This window comes from Zeus faber (genome assembly GCF_960531495.2).
Source record: "Zeus faber genome assembly, chromosome: 1".
NCBI classification, from domain to species: Eukaryota; Metazoa; Chordata; class Actinopteri; order Zeiformes; family Zeidae; genus Zeus; species Zeus faber.
In genome coordinates, this window is record NC_137193.1 from 32,443,367 (window position 1) to 32,471,320 (window position 27,954).

General features: G+C 43.0%; 1 protein-coding gene across 1 annotated transcript in view; it reads right to left on the reverse strand.

Moving 5' to 3' along the window:
* Positions 1–1,129: 1,129 nt before the first annotated feature.
* Positions 1,130–27,954, reverse strand: part of phactr4a (phosphatase and actin regulator 4a) — a 45,468-nt gene continuing 18,643 nt past the window's right edge. The window contains exons 3-16 of the mRNA XM_080023809.1: positions 20,355–20,525; positions 20,170–20,250; positions 18,628–19,005; positions 18,007–18,357; positions 14,859–15,227; positions 10,348–10,479; positions 9,278–9,803; positions 8,916–9,157; positions 8,188–8,341; positions 6,852–6,907; positions 5,225–5,286; positions 4,946–5,083; positions 3,945–4,021; positions 1,130–3,420 (exon numbers count right to left, since the gene is read on the reverse strand). Coding sequence (XP_079879935.1) covers positions 3,405–3,420; positions 3,945–4,021; positions 4,946–5,083; positions 5,225–5,286; positions 6,852–6,907; positions 8,188–8,341; positions 8,916–9,157; positions 9,278–9,803; positions 10,348–10,479; positions 14,859–15,227; positions 18,007–18,357; positions 18,628–19,005; positions 20,170–20,250; positions 20,355–20,525 — 2,753 coding nt within the window. The 3' untranslated portion in view covers positions 1,130–3,404. The remainder of the gene's footprint in view (positions 3,421–3,944; positions 4,022–4,945; positions 5,084–5,224; positions 5,287–6,851; positions 6,908–8,187; positions 8,342–8,915; positions 9,158–9,277; positions 9,804–10,347; positions 10,480–14,858; positions 15,228–18,006; positions 18,358–18,627; positions 19,006–20,169; positions 20,251–20,354; positions 20,526–27,954) is intronic.

Here is a 27,954-nt window from a genome sequence, read left to right on the forward strand (position 1 = left end):
TACAATTGAAGGCTACAAGAAATTGGTTTACATATGGCGGTGTACCCTGCAGCTATTGTATTGATCCACTTGGGTCAGGAAAGCCTTCCTGAATTTTGCAAACGCAGCAGCTTTGAATGACTTCTCTGTTGCCTTCACACAGGTGGCATGCTGCATGGCTGTGCTGTCGCTGCTCTACTCCTGGTCATCATCTATTGCAAAGATTTTGTTCCATGCAGCATGGGCCAGGCGCAAGACACTGCATCCAATATAAAGTACTGCATAAATGCCATATTACTTAGCAGAGCCTCTCAATGTCTGTTGACATGGCCCAACAGTTGGCGCAGGTGCACCAATGGAATGGTGCCCCATTGGGGACGTCAGGTTCGCTGGGGAACTTCCAATAATGTCAAAAATCAGGCCTGGTAGTCTGATCATGACCTTCTCCAGCAGTAACTCCCTGTTGGCAGCTCTCAGGAACGGATTTTTGCCTCCAACACAAACCATTTGTCTTATTAAAAACTTAGTTGGACAAAAAGCTAAATAAATCTGATGAAACTTTTCATGGAGGAGGGTTGACAAATAATAAACCAACATGTATTACAGCTGTTCTTCTCTCCTACAGCCTACAATATCTTCCCTGACCCAAACTCCTCTGCCTCTCCCCTCTTGTGCTCCCACCTTCCCTTCCTCTCCTCTGATCTCTCCACTCTGCCTTTCTCCTACATCAGGAGGATGAAGTTGATTCCTGCAATAAAACCATTGAAAGAGCAAAACTCCTACACCATTAGCAATGCATGAATTATACCTTCTAATTGAGCAAACTGTTCCTGTGTTGTCCTGAGGTTAGCTGTAGTGATCTGTCTCAGGGCTAACAGCAAAACAAGGACAACCCGACAGAGTACTTGCCTGCCAATGTTATTTATGAAAGTCTCCGAGTTCTGTAGTTTTCCCGGGTGCCAATAGTCCCTCAGTTCCCTCTCACACTAGCAGGCTAATAAACTGTAATAAATACACTAATAAACTAAACCTTCTGCCATTCTTTTTTGTTATGTGTAGGGTGTAAAACTGCAATTGCATTCAGAAAGTGTAGGGGGGCCAAATTCCAGAAGTTACAGAATTCTGCTTTAAGACATAACATGACACAACATGAAAATCAAGTTTTGTTTTTATTTTAGTGAATCGTTAATTTATACAGTGGGCTGCAATATGTCAGTTTTTTTTTAGAGATCTCTGGATTATGTAAAAAAACAAAAATATATATATATATTCATATTCAAAATAAAGAAAACCTCTGTACCAATAGATATCTACCTAAGAAACATCATTGTGAAATAGTTACAGATTTCAAACATTCTGGCAACATTAGATACATTATAATACAGCCTTGATCAATTCTACAAAATTAATCTATACAATTACAGCCAATTGCTGGCCTTGATATAAACAGTACCTTAAAACAGTATTTCAAATTTTTTCTTTTATGTGAAAATGCAAAGAGTAATTGGGTTTTTTCACATCAGGTAACAAATTTGATATATTAGAATTTTTATACTTCCCGTACACTTAAAGAGGACCTATTATGCTCCTTTTCACCATGTTAATATATGGTCTCTGAGGTCCTGAAAACATTTTTCTTAAGTCTTTTGCTGAAAATACCACTCAGATGACGCATTCGAGCCATTCTCACATGATTGCAATCCGCCCTGTCTGAAAACTGTCCGTTTCAGTGGGTAGAGCCACCGTCCTGAGGCCCCAAGCTCTATGAGCCAATGGGGTTTGAGCATTACTCCGGGTTCCATTATGAATCTTTCTCATATTAGATCTATAGGGCCTAATTTAAAAGTTTGTTCCAACTTTCAGTGGGGTGTCCAGAGCAGCGCGGAGCTTGGAGCAGCGCTGGATACGGCCGACCATGGGGCATTTTTGTTTCATTGAATTACCGAAACATTGGAAAATAAAATAAATACATCTACGGATTTGTTTGGAGAACGCGGAGCAGATCTCGTTCCGCAGCCGACAATACAGTCCTACCGTGGACACTTTCAGCAGGAAACACCCAGAAAATACTTTAATTTTCTTTGTCTGCAGTTTTGTCACAGACAGTTGGTATAAACTCCTCTTTCTTTTTAAAGGTTTTTGTGCAGGCAGCACTTCACATGATGAACTCTTAACTTTGATGCTAGGGGGTCCGGTCGCACTTCAGGTGTGGGTGGAGTTACTCAGACGGAGGGCGGCTCTAATTCGACTGAAGTGACATATTACTGCAATGACGTATATCAGGGCAGCAAAGCTGAACCGCTTGTTTGAGGACATGATTTTTGAAACAGACAGCTCACAAGAGACTGACTGGGTTGTCTTATTTCACAGTTTGTATGTTAGTAAGCCCATCAGAGGCCCAAATGTATGTGCACAAGCACTGAAAAAGTGAGTTTTGCATAATAGGTCCCATTAAATATAAGGTGCCCTATGACTGCCCTATGCTTAGTCTAATAATAACAACATTAATCACAAAAGACAGTTCCCCCGACATCTGTCAGATGGGGTCCAAATCACAATGATTCGGTCTATTATGAAAGAGGGGGGAGGGTTTTTTTAATAAACAGGACGAGGTAAAATGGACAGACTGGGACACAGTTTTTAATAAACAGAATGAGGTAAAATGGACGGACTGGGACGATGCTATGCTGGTTTATTCTGCTGATCAATGGAGGTTTCAATACGATCCAAGCACAGTACCGTGGTAGAGAATGGTTTCACATTGTGTCCGTACCTCTCCTACTCTACTACTCAGCAGACAGAACCTTCACGTACACTAAAATGTCTAATCACATCAGAATTAAGGCAGGCATGGAAAAGTAATGATAATAGTATTTCTTTAAAAATGTAATCTGACTCGATGTTGGTAAAAATAATAGTGTTATTTTCTGACTTGAATTTGTTTACCCAACAGTCTTCCTGATCTGGACGGGAGGATATAAAAATATATTCTATAGAATGTAAAAGGCACGTTAAAAAAAACAAAAAAAACAGGACTTTCCTCATTGAGGGAGCCAAATCTGGAGAAATAGGGGAAAATATGAAGGCCAATGTGATCCCAAATCTGCCCTTTTGAAAAGAAAACAAAAAACAAGAAAAAAAAAAAAACCCTCTCTCCCCAAACGTCAGCCTGCCGCGCTGGACTCCCACTGCACCTGTTGGGAGTCGGCGCGGCGCTCCATCTGTGTTGGCCATGACCCAGGGCTGGTCCAGGTAATCCACTACCTCCATCCATCCCATTAAACCAGAGTATTTGGGAAAAAAACAACGCTGCTTGCATCCTTAACGGAGCTGCTTCCAGGAGCGCCGGCTGATTGGCGGCATTAGTGGACGACGGCGGGAGAGGACGGCGTGGCAGATTGTGGGGTGTTTTCTATCTCTGGTCTCTAAGGTCTGTGGAACCTAGATGAAAGCCAAAAGCGAAAGGTCAGAGATCGTCGGGGCGGAAAGAATCGCCAATGTGGCTTTGCAGTAGAAAAGAAAAATTATAAAATATTCATGGCAAAACCGAACAACCTTAAGAGGCCACATAATAGAGCTGAATAATTAATGATGTTTATATTAATGAGGTACACATATAAATAAATATACTGTATGCTTGGCAGTTTTTCCTGCCACGCGCCACCTGAGTGGTGGTTTCAGGGCCCTCCAGCCTAGAGACAGAGACGATGGCGTAGCAGACACACGTTTATTGTAGTGAGTGAGCTACGTGGAACAAGCCTGGAGCAGATGGACAGCATGTCATGACAAGGGCTCCTCTCCTGTGTGGGTCGGGATGGAGGTTTTACCTGTTTCTCGTTAGACCAATCAACAAGCAACAGCGATATAGCCACACTGATCTTGGGCCCAATTACCTAGACCCAGTTCAGGACAGATGTGGCTACTCAAACCACACCACAATATATATAAAAAAGAATAAATCCCACCGGGTATAGATCCTGCTCTCCTCATGAACCTCCATCTCTGAACTCTTGAACTCGTTGAGTTCTTTGCGGATGGCGGCCTAAAACAAGAGGTAGAACGCATCAACATTATTTGTCTGTACAACACACAAAGAGATTAAATGGCCAAAGATCAAACATGGGGCGCTGAGAAATCTGGAGAAACACACACACACACACACACACACCCCCCCCCCCCCCAGCTTTTTGCCAGTTATCGAGCTGCATTCCTGGAATTCGGAGTTTGACACCGAACCTGCTTGGAATGCAAATCCTCTTCACAGTTGACCAGGGGGGGGGCTGCAAAGCACAAAGCTCAGAGCTCTCTACCAGCGGAGACGCTTTCTGTATAACAAGCCTTGTTAGGAAGGAGAAATACAACCAAGAACGGAGGTATCACAAACACCTTGTGTGTGTTTGCGTGTATGTATGAGTTGGAATCTCCAGGGATCTTGGCATACGAGTATTATTGCGACATGATAGTATTGCGACAGGATACTGTGATATATCATTAATATATTTCCCATTTGACTGCAGTGAAAAGTCTGAAACGTTTTTCGGTTTTCCGTCCACACAGAGCATGAAAACGCTGACGCCATCACGTCAACTTGCACATTTGCCCATGCGTCAGTGACCTACAAGCAATGGCCGACGACCAGTTTGTTTACGCGTAGTCAGTACCGTTCGGTTGAATTACATGTTTACAAGTAATTAAATTAGTAGCTAAAATCTCTCCAACTTTCTCCATCATTCTCACACAGTATTGTGTATGAATACTATGAATATTATAACCTTGTGAAAACGCTAGTTTGGACCGAAAACTGCTTTTTTTAATCTGTCGGCATTAGTGTTGACATGGCCTTTATCTCACAACCTTAATTGTAAATAAATATTTTGGATTCTTGGCGCCAATGTATCGATACAATATTGTGATACTATGATGTATCAATTGTTTTTCCCCTTATGTGTGTGTTGGCCATTCCGACCTTGTCGGCAGGGGTGAGCTTGGTCCAGGGCTTGTCGGCACGGCGGTCATAGTCCTGGGCGTGGGTGCACTCCACGTACTCGTGAAAGCGCAGGATCTTCCGGGCCTGGAGCTCCGCCACCGTGGGCCTTTGGGACAACTGGTGGCGGGAGAAGGGAAAGGTCACGCGGCCGGTCAGCGGGATGAGAAGTAACAAGTAGCAGACCTGTGTACTTGTAGCACCACTCTTGTGTACGCGCGCGTGTGTGTGTGTGTGTGTGTGTGTGTCTCTGATCCCAACCTTTCTGGTGAGTCTCCGTTTGATCTCGCTCCTCTCCAACCGTCGATCAGTTTCATTTTTGGCTGCAGAATTAAAGAAAGACACTCCATGAGAGAGAGAGGGGGGAGATTCCTAGTTGACTTTTCTTCTGGCAGGTTGAGGCGTAACAGGAGTCGTTCTCGGCACAAAGTGCTGCATTGTTTTAGAATTAGAGAGCCTTGTTGATGGCGGAACCAGAAGAAGGTACAGTATAATGCCTGTCGTCTAGGGCTCTGGGATCTGGCTTCTCTGCGATATCCTCAGATGAAATGGCGATATTCGATATAAGGAATGTTTAAATGTATGTCAGTACCAGCATACAGGATTGATTTCGCATTGATAGCCTCCTACAGTAGTTTTGAATGGTTTCCTCAATCCGTTTGATAGGAACCAGATCTTTCTGCTCTCATCTCCCTCCACTTCCAACCAGTCTTTTCGTACGTAACGAGAGAGGGGAGCCGGGGGTGTGATAAGTTTCTAGAGGCGGCGTTGTTTATTGTCGGCATTGCCATTGTCATGTAGAAGGTTGAGCGGTCTAACAGAGCTAGCAAGTTTAAACAGCGCGCTCGTCGGAATTTCAAGAAGAACTAACAAGGGGTGAGGGGCTAATGAACGGATAGTTTGTCAGATATTTACAGTGAAAATGCAGCAAAAATGTATTCTAGAATTTTGTAAAAGCAACACGATATAGACATTACTAAAAAAGAAAATCACTCATCTAACTACACTATAAAAGAAGGAATCTCTATATGTATGTCCTTTGATTATCTCCACAACTGTTCATCCAATCTGCTTCACACTTGGCGGGTGTATTGCTGGGGACCCAATGACATGCAGTGTCTAATTTGGTGCAATTTGGACACGCGACATGTGTTATATTAAAAAACTTTCAACAAACGGGGGACAGCGAGCCAGCGGGGGCGGGGCTTCCTGTGAAACCACTCGGCCAATTCCGAACCGGCATGTTTTGGTGCGGACATGCGACATGTGAAATATTACAAAACTTTGAATAAACAAGCAGAGAGAGAGTTTATCTAAACGCATTACTTGGGTGTATTTTACTCCCATGAGAAAGTATTTACCCGGTGTTTTTCACGAGTTGCTGTGACTTTCACAAACCGGCATGTTTTGAACGGGCACTGCACTAGTATCGGAAAAACTACAGCAGGAACGCCAACTGGGAGTACTTTTCTGGATAAACTTTTATCTGGTGGGTCCAACTGGGCCTTTCAATTATTAAGCACTAAACATTGTCATGTGGACAAAGTATGAGCCCATATTCTAGTCACATAGTTAATTTGGTAACAGGGAGCGATGGGGCCTTAAAGAGCTGCACTTTGACACAGTGCCATTCAACTCCATCACAATATCCAAAGCAAAGTGCTCCGACAATAGGCCTTAAAACCACCATGGGCCGAGTGGTTTGTGTCTATTAGTACCTGCCTGACGCAAGAAGGAAAAAAACATTCATTACATATGGATATGGACAGATAGAGAGCTGAAAAATGAGCAGCTGGGGTTTTGACCTTGCTGTGCAGAGAAATCAAAATGGGTCCAGACGAGTGAATGCCCTGAGCAAAAGTGAGTGAGTTCAGATAAAGACTCTCACCTTGGAGAATGTTTCTCTGCTCCAGCTCGTCCACTGAAGGTCTCTGAGACAAGCGCCTGAATACCAAAGACACAATGCAGCCATTGTTCAGTGTTGGACACACACACACACACACACACACACACACACACACACACACACACACACACACACATACACATACACACACACACACACACACACACACACACACACACACACACACACACGATAAGAGTAAATAAAAAAAAAAAAAAGATATATTTGGAATGAATGGGCTGGCTGCTGCACTACTGAACCTTGGGTTTCGATTTAGATCCCTAAATTATACTTAAGATATAAACTTGCCTGAAATACAGAGTTAAAGATCATATGCTGCTTCAAAATGAATAATAAAAACAGCTATAATATAGGACACATTTGCTTAAAGTTTTGCCACTTTAACGTTGGAGAGACAAACTAATAAGGTATTCATGTATCAGTGTTTCTCCTATATGCAGGTGCATATCAGCCACAGCGGTATGCCGCTAATTTTTATTTTTATTTTTTTTACGAGAGGAGAGGACTCCGTCTCATCTCTTTAGAAACTAATGTTATATTATTTTGCGCTAAGGACACTTCATATCCAGATCAATTCACACACCTGTGAGTAAAGCATAAAATCTTTACTCGTAAAAGCTTTAAAACAACAAGCACCGGGTAGATGTCATCAATGAAGCAAGCAATGCTGATGACGGATTCAAGATTATCATTCGCTGAAGGGAAAACAGTTCTGCAACTCTACATGAGTATCTCACAGTAACGTTACAGAAAACACAATCATTTGATAGGAAAACAGATATCGGTAAAATAAACAACATTTGGAAGATCCATCTTGATATGTTTAGTTAAAAGTATTCCCAAAGATAGTAGGTACTCTACATGCACCGATTCTTCTTCCCGGAGGCGGGCCGTACTCTGCACGAGGGCCACCGTGAGGCGCAAAAGCTGTCAACCGCAAAGGCAACTGACTCATCTTCCTGCTCTTTCCTTACCATCTTGGTTTTGTTTTTTTTTTAATTAAAAAATAAAGTTTTACTTTGGAACAAGCACCCCAGTTAAAAAAATGTTACATCCTACTCATACGAATAATTTGAATAGGATTCCCTTAAAGAAAGTAACGCACAAATTTTTTTTCGCATGTGCGCTCTAGGGGAAAACACTGTATATTGTACCAGTTAAATTCCTCCTGAATCTCTTTTGGCTTTTTTTTTTATTTTTATTTTTTACAAAACAGTTTTAGACATCTGTTTGTACACCTTTAGAAAGACAGATATATGGAAAGGCGGGCTGACTTTGGAAGGTTTTTGCTGCTTACCGGTTGAGCGCGGTGCCGATCTTTGTCCTCACAGCCACCCACTGCTCCCTGCTCTGCCAGCTCACGCCGTCCTGGTCCTCCTGGGCTTCCCGCTCCTGTCGCTCCAGCTTCAGGGCCAGCGTGTCCTTCCTCTTCACACGGCTGGCCAGGCCACCTGCCCCACACACAAACACATTGCCGTAAATTACAGACATGCATTTGTTTTAGGTGGCTTCCCTTTTGAGTGGCCTTCTGTAGGAGGTGTAAATATTGCCCTCCTGAGATATGAAAAGAGGAGGTTGCAACAGGGCTGGGTGTTATGGACAAAATGTATTCACATGACAAATTAACAATGTCATAATGTTAAGTATGATATCAGACCAATTTGAGCTAAATATTCAAATAAAACTATTTAAGGCGTCAATCAACCTTCTCTTAATAAAAAAATAGGTTAGCCATTTTTTTTAACCCAGGACATTAAAATGTTAATCCTGTCATTTACAACCGATTGAAAAGGAGATGTAATGGGGTTTTTTTTAAGATGAAAGGTTTGCCCTTTTGGACTGCATTTAATAAGGCCTGGGTTAAAAAACGATCCTTTAAGACTACAAATCTGTGCCATATGATTATAATGAAATACCGCTGAAAAACAATAAACTATTATATCAAATTGTGGCCCAACCCTGAGGTGGAAATGCACTCTCTAAACAACCCTGTGTACTGGATGGTTTAATATAGCAGCGACTGACTTGGGGGGCCTTCCTCGTCGTCCTCCTCCTCATCGTCATCATCTCTGTAAAGGATGGGTCCGTCCGAGTCAGTCTCTTCCTCGCTGTCTCCTGGGCCCCCGTCCTCGGGGATGACGCTGACCCTGGGGTCCCCCACCAGGGCCCTTCGGCTACGGGGCTCCAGCTCGGGCTGGCGAGGGAACCGCAGCGGTGGGTGCAGCTTTCTCAGTTCCTCCTCCATATCAAAGTCATCGTCCTCCGGCCTGGAGACAGGAATTTAAACAGAACATTCCGTTGTCTGGTCAAATGACTTCAGAGTTGTACATGAAATTAAAATTCAGGCTTTTGTGTTCAGGTGTCAGTGATGGAAGCGTCTGGCTTACAGTCTGAGAGGTTCGATGGTGACGGGAAGCGAGTAGCGCAATCCGCCGGCTGCCTCGGCCAGGAACTCGGGTGGGGAATCAAACAGCAGTGAGTGGGCCCTCTGTGAGCCTTCTGGGTTGGGCTGAGCAGGGCAGGGACTGGCCAGGGCCCTCTGGATGAGGATGTGCAGGGGGAGGGCAGGGGGCTGGCTGGGGGGCTCCGTGGTGGGGCTGGGCGGATCGGTGTGTATGGCGGGCATGGTGACAGAGGATGGGGGATTTGACACAGGGACAGACTGCCCCCTGGGAGGGGAGGGGGGGATGTGGGACGGAGGTGGAGACAGGGCCTCGGAGGCAGGAGGCTGGGCCACCGCGGAGTTGTCCGCTGCCGCGACAGGGTCAGAGGTAGGAGACGCTGCTGCAGGTGGAGAGGACTCAACGGAGTGCCGCTTGGTGATTGGAGTCATCCTTTTTGGCGGAGTTGGTGGAGAGCGCCTGGTAGGCGCGGGCACCACGATTATGCCACTTCCGGCCTGAGAGAGCTCCGCTGTGAGCAAGACGGCAGAGCACAGGAGAAAAACAACATTCAATGCACGACCACATGTATGCCGACAGTGTACCAAAGTAATGACTTTTCAAACTTTGGGAAGGATGGGCCACAGCATCAGTCACCGGCCGGGTGGGTTCTTATATTAAACCAAAGCGGTGAAATCCACAGACACAGTATGATGATGACAGGTTTAGTCAAGAGTGAATGACAAACGTGGACAGCAGAGCCTGACGACCATTTTCTTCATGCGTGCTCCACATGGACACGACATCGCATCAGTCTCTGCTCAGAGCCATGCAGCTGGAACAATCGTTTTGGGAACAATGTTAGACGAGGAATACACAGTTACCTCACGCTTACAGAGTGTCAAGCTTCATGCGATTGTTCCTGCGCACTAAAGTTAGTGAATTCCGATTAAACTGGGGCTACAGGGTTCACATTATGGACGCGTGGCATGCAATGACGGTGCTACGTGCTTCCAAAGTGTTAGGGGAGGAAGTGGGGGCTATAGGGAGAGGCGACACGGGGGCCCTGTGGATACCTGGGTGAGCGTGGCCAGGCCTGTGGCTCAGATAGACTGGTAAGGAGAGGTAGAGGCCTAGCTCGCCCTGGCGTCGCCAGCTGGTCCAGTAACGAGGCTGCCTGACCTTAGCACTCTGGTTGAGTGTGGAAGCTGACGAAAAGGAGCGCACATATCAGGAGGTTGGGGCAGGGGGGAAGAAGGGGAGGGCACACCGCAAGGGGGAGCTGGAAGGTTCAGGTTTTTAGTTACGTTGTTGTATTTTAATGATAATAACTGGAACTGATCAATCAGCCCTCTGATGGCCTGGTTAGGTTGACCAGGGGGAATTGATCAAACCGTTTGAGGTTCTCCTGCCTCTGGAGGCAAAGAAAAAAGAAAAAAAAAGAAAAAGAAACCCAATAGAGAAGCCTCAATCTTTCTTCTTCACTGCTATCAAACTCAAAGCTGACTCTATAATTTATTATTTCGGTAATGACCCGCCAACCCATTTAGCATTTACCACTGTGGATTTAAGACAGTGACTATTGACCAATTATTTTGAAGTGTACTTGACCAGGCAAGGGATGTGTCCAAACTTTTGAATCATCAGCAGACGAGCAGTTAAAATTAACAGATTAACTTTTGAGCAAATTAAGATTTTTGATTGCATTCATTGTTGAGGAGTGTTACATATTGTAAAGACGGTGATTGGAAACAAAAGTGTTTCATCCGATGTGCCTGTCTCTACATTGATTAATGCAATATGATTGTTAGAAAAGAGCTGAGAGCTGTATCCGACACAGCATTTCAAAAAAAAAAATTATCATAATTGTGCATTTGTTTGACAGCACTAAATCAAATAAGGTGAATCTTAAAAGGTACCGTATATATTCGGAGTAAATTTCCAATAAAAACTCACACGGCATTCCTTCCTCGTCAACAGGAACAATAAAGCTGTATATGGTCGTATGTTTAAGGACTAAACCTACAGACCACGAGAAGTGTACGTGTGTGTGTAAGCACCCCTAGGAGACAAAATGTGAGTTGTGGTTTTATATACACACATAGAGACACACACAGACACAACATTCGACAGTCCATTACAAATGCTGTTTCACTGAGCCAATACGACACGCTAGCAACTGTATCTACTCAGATGATTTGCTCAAATATATGTTTGGGGATTGGGGGTTAGGGGGGTGCCTAGTGAGTGGTATTGGCATCTAGCCTTCATACAAACAGCTGATTGCTACAGCTGAGGGTGATGTCGGGATTGGGAGGTAAACAAGGGGCGGCCCGGGGGGCGTGCATTAGCCGTGCATTGGAGACAAGCTGGAGCCTGACTTGCCCCAACCCCCCATAGTCAGATGGGAAACTGCACACTCAGTGCTGCATCGGAGAACAAGTCACATATCAATGAGCTGCTGACTGAACGGGTCACGGGGGGTGAGTACGAGAAAATGGACTCCCGGAAAACACATACACAATTTACCTCAAATACTTATTTGAGGTATCAGGGTCTCCTCTCAAACTGACCGTGAAATGACACCAACACCAGTAGGAGAGAAAAACTGATCTTTGAATGAATGAATATATATGTATATCTGTGACCCACCACGTCCCAACCCGGCGCATTTCACAGCACTGTACATTTCACTGTGCATGAAAGACATCGGAAATTCCATTCTTGGTGCAAAATGAGATTATAGCAGATGTATGTTCCTCAAGTTGTTTTCTATCTCTCAACGTATTTTCAAAACTGAGTTTGAGTTCTAAATATTAGATAAATATTTAAAAAGTCGAGGCTACATGCTCCATCAGCATTAGTTGAGTACTCATAAACAAGTTGTTGAACAAACGGCGATCTTATGGTTCCCTTTAATGTACAATGCATTTCAAGATCATCCTTCGATATTCAGAGTGATGTGAAGTCAGGATATGAAACTGTTTTGATAAAATCTACTCATGAATGACTACAACGCCTCTTCTTCGTGTGATAAACTGTTGCACTGACGTCACCTCAGAGGACACGAAGAAGAAGAGCTGACGTCACTTCCATAAACAATGTGTAAAGAAACAACCAGAAGCAAGAAATGTCACTTCTCGGTGAAAACATCATCTCCACCTTGTTATGGATTACGAGAAGAGGGCGACAGAAGCTCTCAATCATATTGCAGAACTCTCAGCAGGAGGCGGCAGAGCAGAGTGCTCCCAGAAAACATCAATTGTTGAAAAGAATCATTGTAATAAAACAATAAAGGCAGGAAATGGGAATATTTGGAAGTTACAAAATAATAGAGGGGATGTGCTATGAGCATGAACTTAGAAAAAATAACTCAAATTTAAAGGATTAATTTGAATTATGCATATTTTCTGTAAATTAGTGATTCAAATATTATTCCAGAAAAACACATTCAACATTATCTTATTGAAGGAGTACACCACTATCCAAATGTAACCATTTAAAGCACTAATTGTGTTTCTAAATCTGTATTTTGTGAAAAAGTCTGGAAATGCTTCTAAAACTTTAAAGCCTAATTTCTCAGAACTTCTGTTTCTCAAACCCTAATCTTTAGTCATAGCTTCCAAAATACTTGCTTGATTCCCACAAGTGAAGCTGTTCGTTTTGAAGCCCTGATTCTACTTTCATATTATGTATGAATAAACAAAAATGCAAATTTCAAAATGTGACCCTAAAGTATGCGGATGGCCACATATATGATGGGTAGAATGATAAGTCACTCAGAGGCGGGTAGAGTATATAATAGTATATAAAATACATACTACAGTAAAAGTTCCATCCCTTTGAAAATATATTTAGTACAAGTATATGTACAAGAAGTTCTCTGATTGACAACTTGTGGAAGAGTAAAGAAGCCCAGTATTGTGTCAAACACATACCAGTTAGATCTGCTTGGCTGATGTGGTTGTACATCTACCCCTATAATTATTTTGGTCCGTTTCTGTAGAAAACCCTCAAACCATCCTTCGAACCATGCAGAATGTTCAATGAGAAAAATAAAATATGATAAAAATAACATTGAAGTAAATCACCTCCAGGGAAAGGATGGCAGGACCAGTGGGTGTTAGGTGTTTGTATCCGCTTTTGAAGTAAATTAAAAAAAACAAAACTCAACACACTGAACTGAAACTGTATTAGGAAAAGACAAAATCCCTTAATTTCCGAGACCATTATCTCTTGCCATTGTCTCCCTTGTTTTGTGGGGAAACCTCAGCCTCGATTTGAACCACTCACTGTCTTCTTCAGTGTTCATTTCATCAGTAAAAGTCAATGAGAGAGAGAGAAAATTGGCTGGCTCAACGCAATAAAACAAACAAACCGGAATAAAGAAAAACGGGGTAATTGGTTTGCTGATCCTGTTGGCATTATAGCTGACTGTGGTCTTTGTCTTTAATGGTATGTGTAGGCGTGTTCTCCCACTCTTGTTCGTGACCTCCTCACACATCTCTGTTCCCTCGTTCGCATGCTGATGCCAAAGCACAGTCTCTAGTCATTGTAAATTGGAATGCCGAGGAATGGGATTGCGAAACTCTCAGAAATTAAGAAATACATAAATATGTAAATAAATAAAACACCCTGCACTGGACTTAATTAGTAGTCAGACACGGTAACATCTTTTTGTTTTTGTTGTTGCGCCCTGCGGTTTTGCATAGATACCACCAGGCTTTAATAATTACCATGGCAACAAGGACTGGCAGTGAGAGAGGAAGACAGTCCAGTAACAGTCCAGTCTCCAGACCAAAGGGGTCATGAATAATAATAACCATAATAATAATAATATGTGTGCCTTGAACAAGATGCATTACATTTAAACACTACGAATACATCTGGAGGTGTTGAGAATAACTATACTAATAGTATAGTGTGGATATAAAAATGAATTCTGAGAGAAATCCTGGATAAACGGCAGGGACGATACCTTCTGATTGGATGCATTATCATCAATCATTGTGATTTTGGAAGTATGACAGTTCAATGTTATAATCTACACAGATTAAGAATATTAATAAATAAAAATAAATAAATAAATATAATTCAATTGTTTTAATTTCTGATTCGATTTGAAAATTGTGACATCCATACTTTGTCTGCTACTTATGCAACCACTTCCCACTAACTAAATACCACCCTAGTCACAGATGAATTTAAATATACATATATTCTGTATTAGACTGAATTTGTGCGAAATATGTTTGTAATGAACATCAGATGGTATATGGAAAAGCTGGTAAAAATTCTCATTATGTATAAAAAAAAAAAGTTGAAATATCGATGTTGACTCATATGCTAAGCCATCTCATCAATATCGGATTGAATCGATATTGCATTGAAACGGGACCGAAATAGAGTCAAAAACATCCTGCCCAATATGCAGCTTTAGTAAGCTGTATGGTGAAGACTTCTGCTGCCCTGTGAATTCAGACTGCGCCAATTCGGCGAGGATCTCTATGAGTACAGCATCACACTCATCTTTGTTTCGAACAGGTACGCTCAGCCAATTTGGCACCGAGAACCTTGGTGAACTCACTGAGCAGCGCCGGGTTGCTGATGCGATTGCTGGGCTTGGGTGGGGGGACCGGAGGCTGCCTGGCGTGGGGCGGGACAGGGGGAGGCGTGTCTGAGCCGGACAGAGCCGAGCGCGGGGGGTCCTCGCTGATCAGAGACACCGTCCTGGGGGGCTTGGCCACGGCCACGGCGGGGGACGTGGAGGAGGTTGAGGAAGAGGAGGAGGAAGACGAAGAAGGGGGGGTGCAGGAAGTCCGGCTAGACTCGGACGATGGAGGCGCCGTCAGCCACTTGGGTGGCAGCAGGGCCTGTTTGCCGTGGAGAGGGTCCCTCATGGAGTCCTGCTCTGCCTCGGCGTCTGGTATGGGGGCGAAACGGACGCCCACAGACTCTGAAAGCAGACACACACACACACACACACACACACACACACACACACACACACACACACACACACACACACACACACACACACACACACACACACACACACACACACACACACACACACACACACACTTTAAGGCAATGGTCTTCAACCGAGGTTCTGACACCCCTAGAGGGTCAACAGAGATACTGCAGAGGGTCCGCCAATTGTTATCAATGAAATTCTTTTTTTATTAAAATAATTAATTACTCAATTATTTTTAGGACAAATTTAAAGTCACCAGTCACACTCACACACAATCACCCGTGATTGGTCTACTAATGGAACAAATCGAATGGAAATTAATCTAAAATAAAAAGACACAGGAACCGTAATCTTCAAAACTCATTATATAAATGAGTTTAAAAAGGTTAATAAGGAAATATAAATATATTGTAGGCCAGGCTTAAAATGCAACACAACTTTACCAAAAAATATCTCCCGGTCCGTGCTCTGTTTCTCTATTTACCAATGTGTGCTTGGGCTGAAAAAGGTTGAAGACCCCTAATCTAAGGGACCCATGACTTAAAAAAAAACCAAGGAATCCAGTTTTTCAGTCTGGTTTTAAGGTTCTCATGTATTTGGGGAGAAATCAGTCCATCTCAAAATTCACTACAGAGTCAGGAACACTTTGGGAAGAGATAACAAATACAGAATTATATAACATTAATCAACATGAACTACAGTATGTTTCTATATAGATATTGCATTGCCAACCGTGCTGGAAATGAAATAAAAAAATTGTAATGCTTGTTTTTTTTTAAGTTATTTTAATAACTAAAAATAAATAGAAAGAAATAGATGATCATTTCATTTCAGATGAACAAATGGTATTGAGCAACTTTGTTTTGCATTCTGACTTGAGGAAAAATAAATTAAACCCGGCTATTAAAAGATTGATGAATGTACAAAAGGGCGTACATTTTCCTTGACTAACTTCTCACACACAAATTAGCTGTACTCATGTTTGATAGATGAAACCCAAGGTTTTTCCTCGGGTCTCTCTGGAGCGTGCCCTGTAGTACAATTAGAAACACTGAACCTGGACACAACTCAGCCTTGAAAAATAAGCAGCTTGTTCAGGAGCTTTAACCTGGAGAGAAAAAGGACCGCTCTGAAGAAGGTTCTAAAATTCTGAGAGTCAGGGCGTAAGTCAATTTTGAGGCACACACAGGAAATGGACACAAACTCAGAGAGTTTAATGTAATACCTTTTCAGATCAGTTTAAAAACTATTTTTAATGAAATCTAAAACAGATTTTTGGACAATCATCTCTCTCTTATTAAGTATTAAGCTAAGTATTTAGGTTTATTTAGGTAGGTAGAAATAGGGTAGGTTATGAACTACATGATTCCATGAACTGTTTTAGAGATGGCGCAATACCACATAAATTTCCGATGTCGAAACCTTGTGTGTCTGCAGATACCAATGCTATATTTTGTCTCTTTAACAACTAGTAAGATTCAAATAAGCTATTTTCATTGATACCCATTGCTTAAGAAAGACATTGAAAAGTACCATGCTCAAACTGCTCTTCCATCTGGAGGGCAGACTGTCTCGTGAAAATAAATACAAGACCTCACTATTCTTTGATGTGATTTTGCCGAAAGCAAACAAAGAAAGATGGAGCTTTACAATGAAGAACAGCTTGATTTATAAGTGCTTAATAGTGTTAAATAGTGAAGCGCAACAAAAATACTTAATATTCCTTTCTTATACACTTCATGTATTCCATATACAGTGATGGCTTACTCCTCCTCCCCATGGTTTCCTCTCACTCTCATTGCTGATCGCCAATCCCCAACTTTGACCTGATCTTAACTTTGAAAGTCCCTGTTTTCAATTTGACAAATTTATTTAAATTACATTTTTACTCTCTGTTGTTGACTGCTGCCTACCTTAACAGGGCACTCTTGAAAATTAGATTTTTAATCTCAATGGGTTTTTTCCCTGGTTAAATAAAGGTTAAATAAAATACTGTTGTTATCACGCAGTCTACTTGATTCCTCTTTCCATTTAGACACAACAGCAAAGTGGGCCGTTACTGTGTACCGGCCCTTCTATGTTTTATCTTTGGCTAACCGAAAGGTTTTCTTGACCTTCTCACAAGCTGCTGGTATGCTGTTCTACCCTCTCAAGTGCACAAATAAAGTGGACATATTATATTAATATTATTAACCTGTGAATAAGGAGAGCACCCGCACATATTTTTGTCAGCGCTGCTGACACTGGGTATCGGATTGGGGCCATCTCTGAACAGTTTCCTTCACGTCAGATAGAAAGGATAAGGAACTGTTATAAATACAACATTTTTTCCCTACATAGCTTCAGGCAGGTAAGTGAAAGGATTTCTCTTGATTTCTACAGGTAAGTATGAAGGCAAGTATAAAGTGAGTTGGGTTCATTGACAACAGGTACAGCAAGTGTAGCAGGTATCTATGAAAGCCAGTATTAGATTCAGCGGTAGGCTTAGGGTTTATAACATCAGAAATGTTGACTGATGTCAATAAACTTAACAACAAACTAATTTTGGTGAAAATAAATATTAAAGACAAAAACTGAAACGGTTGCTATAAAGAATACTGTCAATTTATTTGTCAGAGTCATTCATTTAAACTACAACATAGCATTATCCTAATGTTATTGTTAACTTATCAATGATAATAAGATTAACAATATGATTTTATTGCCCAGCAGTGGGAAGCAGTGAGTTCAGCAACATTGGGGGAAATTAGTATCATACCTGCCCGTCCCCTGAACTCCTCCACAGGGGTGTATCGGGGCAGGGTGGTCCTTCGGTCGGCCTCCGAAGACGGACGCGTCCTCCTGCTGTCCTCCGGGAGCGCCTTGTACTGTGCCGACCTCAGGTCCATCTCAGAGACGGGCCTGCCGCCGGGCCGGGGGTCCCGCTGCTCCCGCTTGTCCTCCTTCCTCTCCCTGTCCTCCTTCTCACCCCTCCCGTCCCTACCTCTGTCCCTCTCCTCTCTCTCATTATCGTCCCTTTTCTCTCGTTTCTCCCTGTCCACTCGTCGCTCCTGCTCCTCTTTCCTCTCCTCCCTGATTGCTCGGTCGTCCTTCTCCCCCCGGGGGTCTCTCCTCTCTCTCTCCTCCCTCCTGTCCCTGTCATCTCTCCTCTCCCTCCTCTCCCTGTCCTCCCTGTCCATCTTCTCCTCCCTCCTGTCCCGGTCGTCTCTCCTCTCTCTCTTTTCCCTCTCCTCCCTCCTCTCCGCTCCATCTCTCTCACGCTCCCTGTCTTCTCTCCTCTCCCGGCGCTCTGTGTCGTCCCTGTCCTCCTTCCTAGTTCTGTCCTCCCTCCTGCTCCTGTCCTCCCTGTCCTCTGGCTGCTCCCTCCTCTCCTCCCTGCCGTCTCTCCTCTCATCCTGTCGGTGCCTGCCCTCCTCCTGGGGTGGGGGCCAGGTGAAAGAACCAGGCTTCTTTTCTGAGTCTGATGGCATGCGGCCCCGTCTGTCTGTGTCCACAGGCAGGCGGGTGTGCGAGTCCACATCCAGAGGGGCCCTGTGGCTGCGAGATGGGTCCGACGGTACCCTGCTGCGCCGCTCTGTGTCCGGGGGGGCGCTGCCCCGCCGGTCTTCGCCCTGCAGCAGCCACGTGGGGTTGGCCCGGATGTCCGAGTCCCCGCGGGACACCCGCACCCCCAATTCTGACAGCCTGTCCACGTCTCTGGATGCCGGATGGCCGTTCTTCACCGGCAAGGCTTTGGATTGGTTCGCAGTATTGCTCTCTGTCCAGTGAGGAACCAATCAGCACATTACAAGTGAGAGACAGAGCTGAATCAGTACATTCTTTCATCTGATATTTATGATAAAAGTTTTTTATCTTTTTATCTTTTATCACTTAAAATCGACTACAGAATAAAATCAGAAGAGGCCTCCTCAATCGATAAGCATTGTAATTCTGCCATTATTTAGTTTCACTAAGGATTGGGATTCTATATGAAGGCTCGGGGCAATTTGTTTCTTTAGTTCAATACCATGGTCAAATATTTAATCCTTGCACAAGTCAGCAGTTGTGCAAATAATAAATTGAGTCTATAAACATTAGGTTTCATTTTATGTATTTAACACATTAAAGAAAGAGAAGCAGCAACATACAAATACACTGATTAACATGTAAACAGATATATACAGTTAAAAAAAAAAAAAAGTGTGACACTTTGCAGGGCTCGAGACTAACTTTTGACATTGATGGCACTGGTGCGCCTAACGATTTCATTTAGGTGCATCCAAAAAGTTTCGGGTCAGGATTAGACATTAGAGCCCGACCAATGCCAGATTTGTGGGTCCAATGCCGATCCCTGAGAGTCCAAGCCCACCGATCATTGAAGTTTTGACCAATATTTTATAAAAAGTGTAAACTTTTCAAATCAATTTGAAAAACTAATATTTCATTTCAGTTTCTATATTTGAGAACATTTAACTTATAAACAGACAAATAAGTAAAAAATAAAAACAAAAAACTTTTTGAAAGATAAAAAAATTTAAAAGATATCAAATTAAACAATTTTTTCCTGAATTCCAATGAACGCATCATCACTTCTGAAACAAGTTCATTTTCTGAGTTTCCCATGAACACAGTGTGGCCATGTCTAATACAAGTGTAAACAATTATGGATGGCTTTATGAAGCCTAGTCGGACTTCTGTGCTTATTTTGGTGAGTAAATTAAAAGTAGTGTAAATAGACAAGATATAAATCGATATATCGGTCGGGCTCTATTAGGCGTCATCGGACCGGGGATAGAGGGGTGGAATGGTTACCGGTGCGACCAATGAAAATGTTTAGTCACACTTGACAGATTTTTGGTCGCGTGTGCGAAAATGGTTGCACCCTGGAGCCCTACTTTGGGAAATCAATTTTATTTTCTTCCATCCCTACAAATTTACCCACCATTCTCTGGGATTTCTTTAAGCACCCCTCTGTCAATCAGCTCTTGGCGGGTTTTCCTCACGGAAATCCTTCGCTCTAAAACTGAAATTGTAAAATCAAATCGTAAAAATACATCCAAGTGTGAAAAACAGAAATGAAAATGCAAAAATTGACTCAAGTCGACACAGCACAGAGCTTATCCCTACCGATGGAGGTTTCGGAAAACTTCTCACTGGGTTTCTTCTTCCTCCATTTCCAGGGCTTGAAGATCTTGCCCAGGCTGTAGAACTTGCCCTTGCGCTTGGCCGGAGGAGTCCCGTCGCCGGAGTTGCCCCCCTCGCTCCCCGTAGAGCTACGCTGCAGGTCCACCTCGTCATCTGTAACGCAGGACAGAACCGCCATGCCGCACTGATGAATCCAGTATGGATGTGACTTTGCAGGACAGGGTCAAAGCTTTAAATCTAGAGTTAGATTAGAGTTAGATTGCCATCATGCTTTGAGCACAAGCTCAGGGGTAGCGGGGTGAAGCCCCTCCACATTCCACTATTTTCAGCCCACGGAGCTTTCTCAGCTGTCCGGCTGGAGAGCTGGTAACACAGACTGTACCATCTAAACCTCATCTAGCCATTATGCTTGGACTGAACAGATAGGTGTTTGTTTGACAGAATCATTGCCTAATCATCACCCAATTTGCTCTAACGGTAATGAGGAAACACATGACCGATTGCTTTGTTTAGTTCATTTCATATCTGGCCTATTTACCAGAAACACTTGAAACATTGTGCCGCCTCCCTAAAGAAACCATGACTCACGACTTACAGGTAGATACTTTTCTGTTTTGAAAATTGCGACACACCCCTCAACTAGGTGTTAGTGTGTCATGGCTCTTCTGAGGCCATGAATTGCCTCTCAGCAATTGTGTAATACTCGACGTAAAGCAATTCACATCGCTTGAAACCAGATATAGAGCATGCAAAAACTAACCTAATTAGTTTAACAATTACATCTCAATAAAACAATTCAAGAGATCATATAACACCAGAATTCCGACACATTTCCTATTTTTAAATTCCATACTTTTCCAGAGTCAAATTACCAGACTTCTCGGTAGATTTTTCACACAATATTTGACATCTGAGTACAAATAGTGAGATGTTTATTATGCAAATAAATATTTTTAAAATTAAACTTTTAACATATGTATGTTACATTTTGACTATGTATGGTATTATGTTGCTAAAAAATTGCCAAAAGACTAGCTAGGTACTGTAGCTCATACAAATCAATTAACACCAAACCCAGATAAGTTCAACCAGGGATTGTCAAGCCAGCCCCCGGAAAACTTGCATTTACCCATTATGGCCGTTCAGGCCACACCACTATCAAACATCTCTGCCAAAATAGCACGTAAACTAACCGGTGCTACCTACAGTACAGTATACTCGTAATATTTGCCCTTAACATATTGAATAAATAATATTATTGCTCGTCTGTTTTATAAATAACAACTGAAAATTATTTTAAAAAGTTAAATAATAAAATTTTCAGGGTGTTTGTGCAACCTTGTTTATTCACTGTGTCCATGGAAAGGACGATGAATGCAGCCATAAAGGTATGGTTTCCTTACGCAGAAAAGATGGTCCATTTATCTTTCTGATAACTTCACTCCATAACTCGTGAATGTTCAGACAAGTTTAGTATTTGGTTATTTGTGATGCTATTCAATTATATGCATGTTATGCAATTATGTGTATGTGATGCTATATCAATATATGCAATTCAAAGATATTGCAGCATTTTCATGCCACATGCCAGGCGCTGCTTCTGGCCCGAAGAGAAATCCTACTTGGCAACCCCTGACCTGATGTGTAGCTGCAACAACCACCCTTCCTCTATTATTACACTACATGTTGTCTGAGATTCTCACACACACACACACACACACACACACACACACACACACACACACACACACACACACACACACACACACACACACACACACACACACACACACACACACACACACACACACACACACTTCAAGTACTGACTGTTTTGTGTGTATCTGAGCGATCTGAGCAAAATTGTGATGGCTAGACAACTGGGTCAGAGCATCTCCAAAACGACAGGTCTTGTGGGGTGTTCCCAGTATGGGTGGTTATTACCTACCAAAAGTGGTCCAAGGAAGGACAACAACGGTGACAGGGTCATTAGTGCATGGGCTCATTGATGCGCGTGAGGAGCAAAGTCTAGCCCGTCTGGTCTGATCCCACAGAGGAGCTAGTGTAGCACAAATGACTGAAAAAATGAATGCTGCCTATGATAGAAAGTGTCAAAACACACAGTGCACCCCAGCTTGCTGCGTATGGGGCTGTGCAGCTGCAGACCGGTTAGGATGCTCAATGCTGACCCCTGTCCACTGCCCAAAGCAGGGAGTGTCAGAACTGGACCATGTAGCAATGGAAGAAGGTGGCCTGGTCTGATGAATCAAGTTTTCTTCTACAACATGCGGATGGTTGGGGTTAGGGTCTGATCTGTTTAAGCATCTGTGGTATGTGCTAGAACAACAAGCCCGATCCATTGGGATTCCACCTTGCAACTTAAAGGATCTGCTGCTTACTTCTTGGTGCCAGATACCACACGACACCTTCAAAAACCTTGCAGAGCATGCCACGATGGGTCTGACCTGGTTTGGCAGCACGAGGGGGAGCTGCACAATATTTATGGGTATTAGTGATGGTTTTAATGTTATGGCTAATCGAATGATCTGCTGCACCGCATCCATCAATGCACACTGCACCCTCCTACCTTAGACTAGGGCTCCATGTTCAATACAATATAAGTTAATCCAGTTTGTTGCACGATAACTGTGTGCAAAGTCCGCTTTGGTGGAGACACACATGGGCACCGGCGCGTTTCCCTCTCCTCAACGTTTCACTGTGTGTACAAGGGAGAGTGCGTTTTTGACCAGAATGTCCAGTAATGCCCCAGATGTGGCGATGAAAGTGGGAAATTAACCCGACCATCACCGACAGAATGTCCTCTAGTGCAGAGGTTGTCAACCACTGGCTCACAGACCAGGCTTTGCTACTACACCTCCTGGAGAATAAGTCCTGCAGGGAGGGGAGGGTAGTTACAGAGGTACGTTGGGTGTCGTCAGCAAACTTGATGATGGTGTTGGACCTGGCCACACAGTCATGTGTGTGTATAGGGAGTACAGTAGGGGGCTGAGGATGCAGCCCTGGGGGGGATCCTGTGTTCAGGGTGAGGGAGCTGGACATGTGCCTCCCCACCCTAACCACATGGAGCCTGGTTGTGAGGAAGTCCAGCATCCAGGCACACAGCGGCGTGTTTAGTAGTAGCTCCTGCAGCTTGACAGCCAGTGTGGTGGGGACTATGGTATTGAAAGCTGAACTACAGTTGATGAACAGAAATCTCACCTAGGCCCCCTTCCAGGAATACAGGTGCGTGAGCGTGGTGTGCAGTACCTGGGAGACCGCGTCGTCCGTGGATGTGTTCTGCCGGTACGCAAACTGCAGCGGGTCCAAGGTGCGGAGGAGGGAAGAGCAGATGCAAATCCTTAATCAGCCTATTGAAGCACTTCTTGACCACCAAGTTGAGGGCCACTGGACGGTAGTCATTCAGGCAGGCTGTAGAGGCGATCTTCAGGACAGGAATGGCGGTGGACCTCTTGAAGCAGGACGGGACCACCGAATCAGCCAGGGAGACGTTGAATATCCTAGTGAACACCGGGGCTAGCTGGTTAGCACAGGTCTTCAGTACTCGCCTAGATATGTCACCTGGAACCGCAGCATTCCTGGTGTTCAGACGCATCAGAGCCCTCATAACGTCATGCTCAGACACAGAGTGAGCGCTCATCCCCAGCGGTGTAATTCCAATTAGCTGGTGAGCTAGCGGTGTTGTTCACAGACTCAAACCGTACAAAAAAGGAGTTCAGTTCATTTGCTAGGGAGGCGTGCACACTTGTGGCTGGGGAGGAGCTGCTGTTGTAGTTCGTAATAGTCCGCAGCCCCTGCCACAAGTGTCTGGTGTCCCGTTACTCCATCTGCCGCTTCACTGTCCCTCTACGTCCGTTTAGCGTCCTTCACCGCCCTCTGCAGATTGTACGAGGTCGCTTTGTAATTGCCCATTTTTCAGGATACAAGACTAAGTGGCCGTGCGAGCATTCAGAGCACAGCGGATGGATTTATCAACGCACAATTTCTGGTTAGGAAATATGCAAATTTTTCACCGTTCCACTGTTAGCTGTCCGCTAAGGTAGCTATGAAGCTCGTAGCTACTTGCGTAAATTAGCTGACGTGGCCTCTAAATTGGTCCGATCACCGCTTTATGTCCCTCCCGTTCCACGCGCGATGCACGACTTGTAAGCTGGATCGGAGCCATGGCGGCGTGGTCTGACTTCCCGAAAGCAGGGAGCAAGACGGTCTTGTATGCGTTCTTGTACGGTGTGTAACAGTGGTCCAAAGTTCTTTCTCCCCTGTTGACACACGTGATGTGTTGATGGAAATTAGGCAGAACTTTTTTAAGGTTCACCCTGTTAAAGTCTCCAGCCACCACCACAGCTGCGTCGGGATATTTGTTCTGAAGTCCACACAGCACATCATATAGGTCCGATAGTGCCGTGTCGGTGTCCACTTGGGGTGGAATATAAACCGCTTTGATGATGTGATGTGACATTATTATTGCAATTATTATTACTTTAATGGGATCTGTAGGTAGCTGAACACACAGCAGTCCATGGTTTTGAAAACACACTCCTAAAAGCAACTTATATATATATATATATATATATATATATATATATATATATATATATATATATATATATATATATATATATATATATATATAAATAAATCTATAAATTAATAAATTAATAAATCAATAAATAAATAAATAAATTTATTATTATTATTATATTTTTTTTTACAAATAACGCGTTACAAACGTTGACAAAAAATGGTTCTATAATTCCTATTAACCTCAAAAGACATTGAAAAAACAACTAAAAGTTATAGGGAATAGCTATGAAATGGGCAAAACTGGCATTGACCACCGATGGCATCGAACCTCAGAACCATGGACAGCCTCGTAGGCCGTGACCTTTTGCACGCAGCGGCCCATAGTTCAAACTATATTAAAATGGTCATCATTTCTACATTATTAAATGAAGATTCCCTGAGAACTAGGATTTCATAGATAGATATATTAGGGATGTCAAGATTCGATCACGTTTTTTTTCAGCACTAACACTTGTTACACTATCAATTCTTGATTTGAAAAGAAAAACACTTGTTTCTCAATAAATGACTTATGTGAATATTAAAAATTATAAATAACAAAAATATGAGAAAATTTAAACCACACACTTAAACAGTTAAGAGCCTTAGCAAGACTAGACTTAAGAATAATAAACAATAAGTTCCTTATTACACGACTTTGAAGTTACTCACCAAATAGGCGCAGAAAAACAGATGCTATTTTTGCAACAGGGGAACGCTGGTAGTAAAAGGCAAATTTCTACCTGCAGCACCGATCAGAGAAATCTTTTATCCAAACAAAGCCAATAAAAACTGTACATGTATTTAGAGGCCCGGCACAGTCCGCGAACCGGTGTTTGAGAACCTCTGCACTAGAGGACATTCCCCAGTGATGGTCGGATTTATTTCCCACTTTAATCACCACATCTGCGAAGTAACTGGACATTCTCACTCAAAGGTTCACTCTCCCTTGTACACACAGTGAAACGCCGGCGGAGATCTCTGCCAACGCAGACGAACACCATCAGGAATATTTCTCTAGAATGTGCATTTACTGGGCAAAAAACTGGATGATCTCTCCCGCTCTTCCTCTCTCCCTCCCATTTTGTTAAAATTTGACATTTTCATTAATTATACATTTTCATTCTTTAAATCAAAATTACTGTTGCGTAAAGACCTGAAAACAAATTAATTGTGGAAACAACTTAAGATTTGAAATTCTAAGCCAATCAAAGCAAAGGGTTTCTATGCTTATGCTGACACAAACTACATTTTGGCAGTGTAATCTCAGTGTAATCTTCAGAGTAACAGTGCAATCTCCACATTTGTTATGAAAAGAAGTGCACTCTGTAGCGCACACACACACACACACACACACACACACACACACACACACACACACACACACACACACACACACACACACACACACACACACACACACACACACACACACACACACACACACACACACACACACACACACTCTCTTTTTAGTATGAAATGTGTAAAATGTGAGAACATGATTATAAAGTATGAAGAGCAAAAACAATTATACAGGTACTCATCACTTAACGACCAAGTTCTGTTCCTAGGTCCAGGTTGTTAAGCCAATTGGTCGATAAGCGAGGACCCGTGTTATTTCACGGTAAGGGGCCGTGGTGATAGTATTCACTACACTAGCATTCGCTGACAGACTGGGGGAACGACACTGAGAACGGTTGATGCGCAATGAGATGTATACAGTGTATATAATATATACAGTGTATATATAGTATATAAAGGGTGATGCGCGATGGGATGCTTGATGCTGAGACGGCGTGCATGCCGTGGTATTGAACGCAGCGTACAAAAAAAAACCTCCAGGCAGTGTGAGGTAGGACTGTCACGGTATGATTTTTTTCTGACTGCGGTGAAAAGCCAAGCATCACGTTGGTATTTGCAGTTTATTGGGGCAGGACTTTTTTCCTTTTTGTTTGGTCAGTTTTAACAGGATAAAACATCATCATAAATATTTTTACATGTGCAAATCATGAATATCTGCATACGCGAACATAGCTCTCCATGCACCCCGATCGCAAATAGCCGTGCCCCATTCCTCCAACTAGGAATGGGGAGGGGGAACAGAGGGACGGGGCACAGAGAGCCATGTACACATACGCAGACGATTCCCACATATAAAAATGTTATTATAATATGAAATGTTATCCCTGTGCATTTTTGTAATCATTGCCACCAGGCCATATTTGTAGATGGTTATGCGTCTATCTGATCAGGCACATTGTGGAAACACTGTTGTAACCCCAAGAAGACTTGATGCTTCCAATTTCATGTCATGTTGTTGAGCTAGGGTTAAATAACTGGTAGTGGTGCTGTCATGTTGTTTTTGCCCAGGAGAACGGCAGGCTGGCTTCCCTTATCTACAGCTTAAATGAGGTAGTCATGGCACCTGCCATGGGGATATCAGTACTCCAATCCTCTGAGCCCATCTAGCAACACTTGCCACAAGTGTAATTTTTCACGTTTTTTTTTTGTTTTTGAGAGGGAGATTCTTTTATGTTCGAATACCGCCATTTGTGTCAAATGGGCTTAGAATGGGTTTCTTATATAAGGGCAAAACGTGCCCTTTTTATTTTACAAATCACTGTAGCAGTCAAGTTGCCACCGTGAGAATTTACTTTAAATCAAACTGCCATAATAACGTTTAGAAGCTATTCACCTTTTCTTCCTGACTGAGATCAATATGTCAAAGAAAATCACATAATGGGTAAAGGTTGGGAAAAAATATTATATTTTTTGTGATATTTTGTGTGACGATATTGTATCGATACACGGATGCCAAGTATCTATATTTTATTATATAAACTGCAAATACGAATTAGAGATTTTGGCACTAGAATAATAAAATAAATTCAATCAATTAAACTGCTTGCTCTTGGTTAGGGTTTGTGTTTCCAATGAGGACATTGCGGAGAGGCGGAGCTGGAATCAGAACCAGAAAGTCCCAAAGAAAATGTACAGT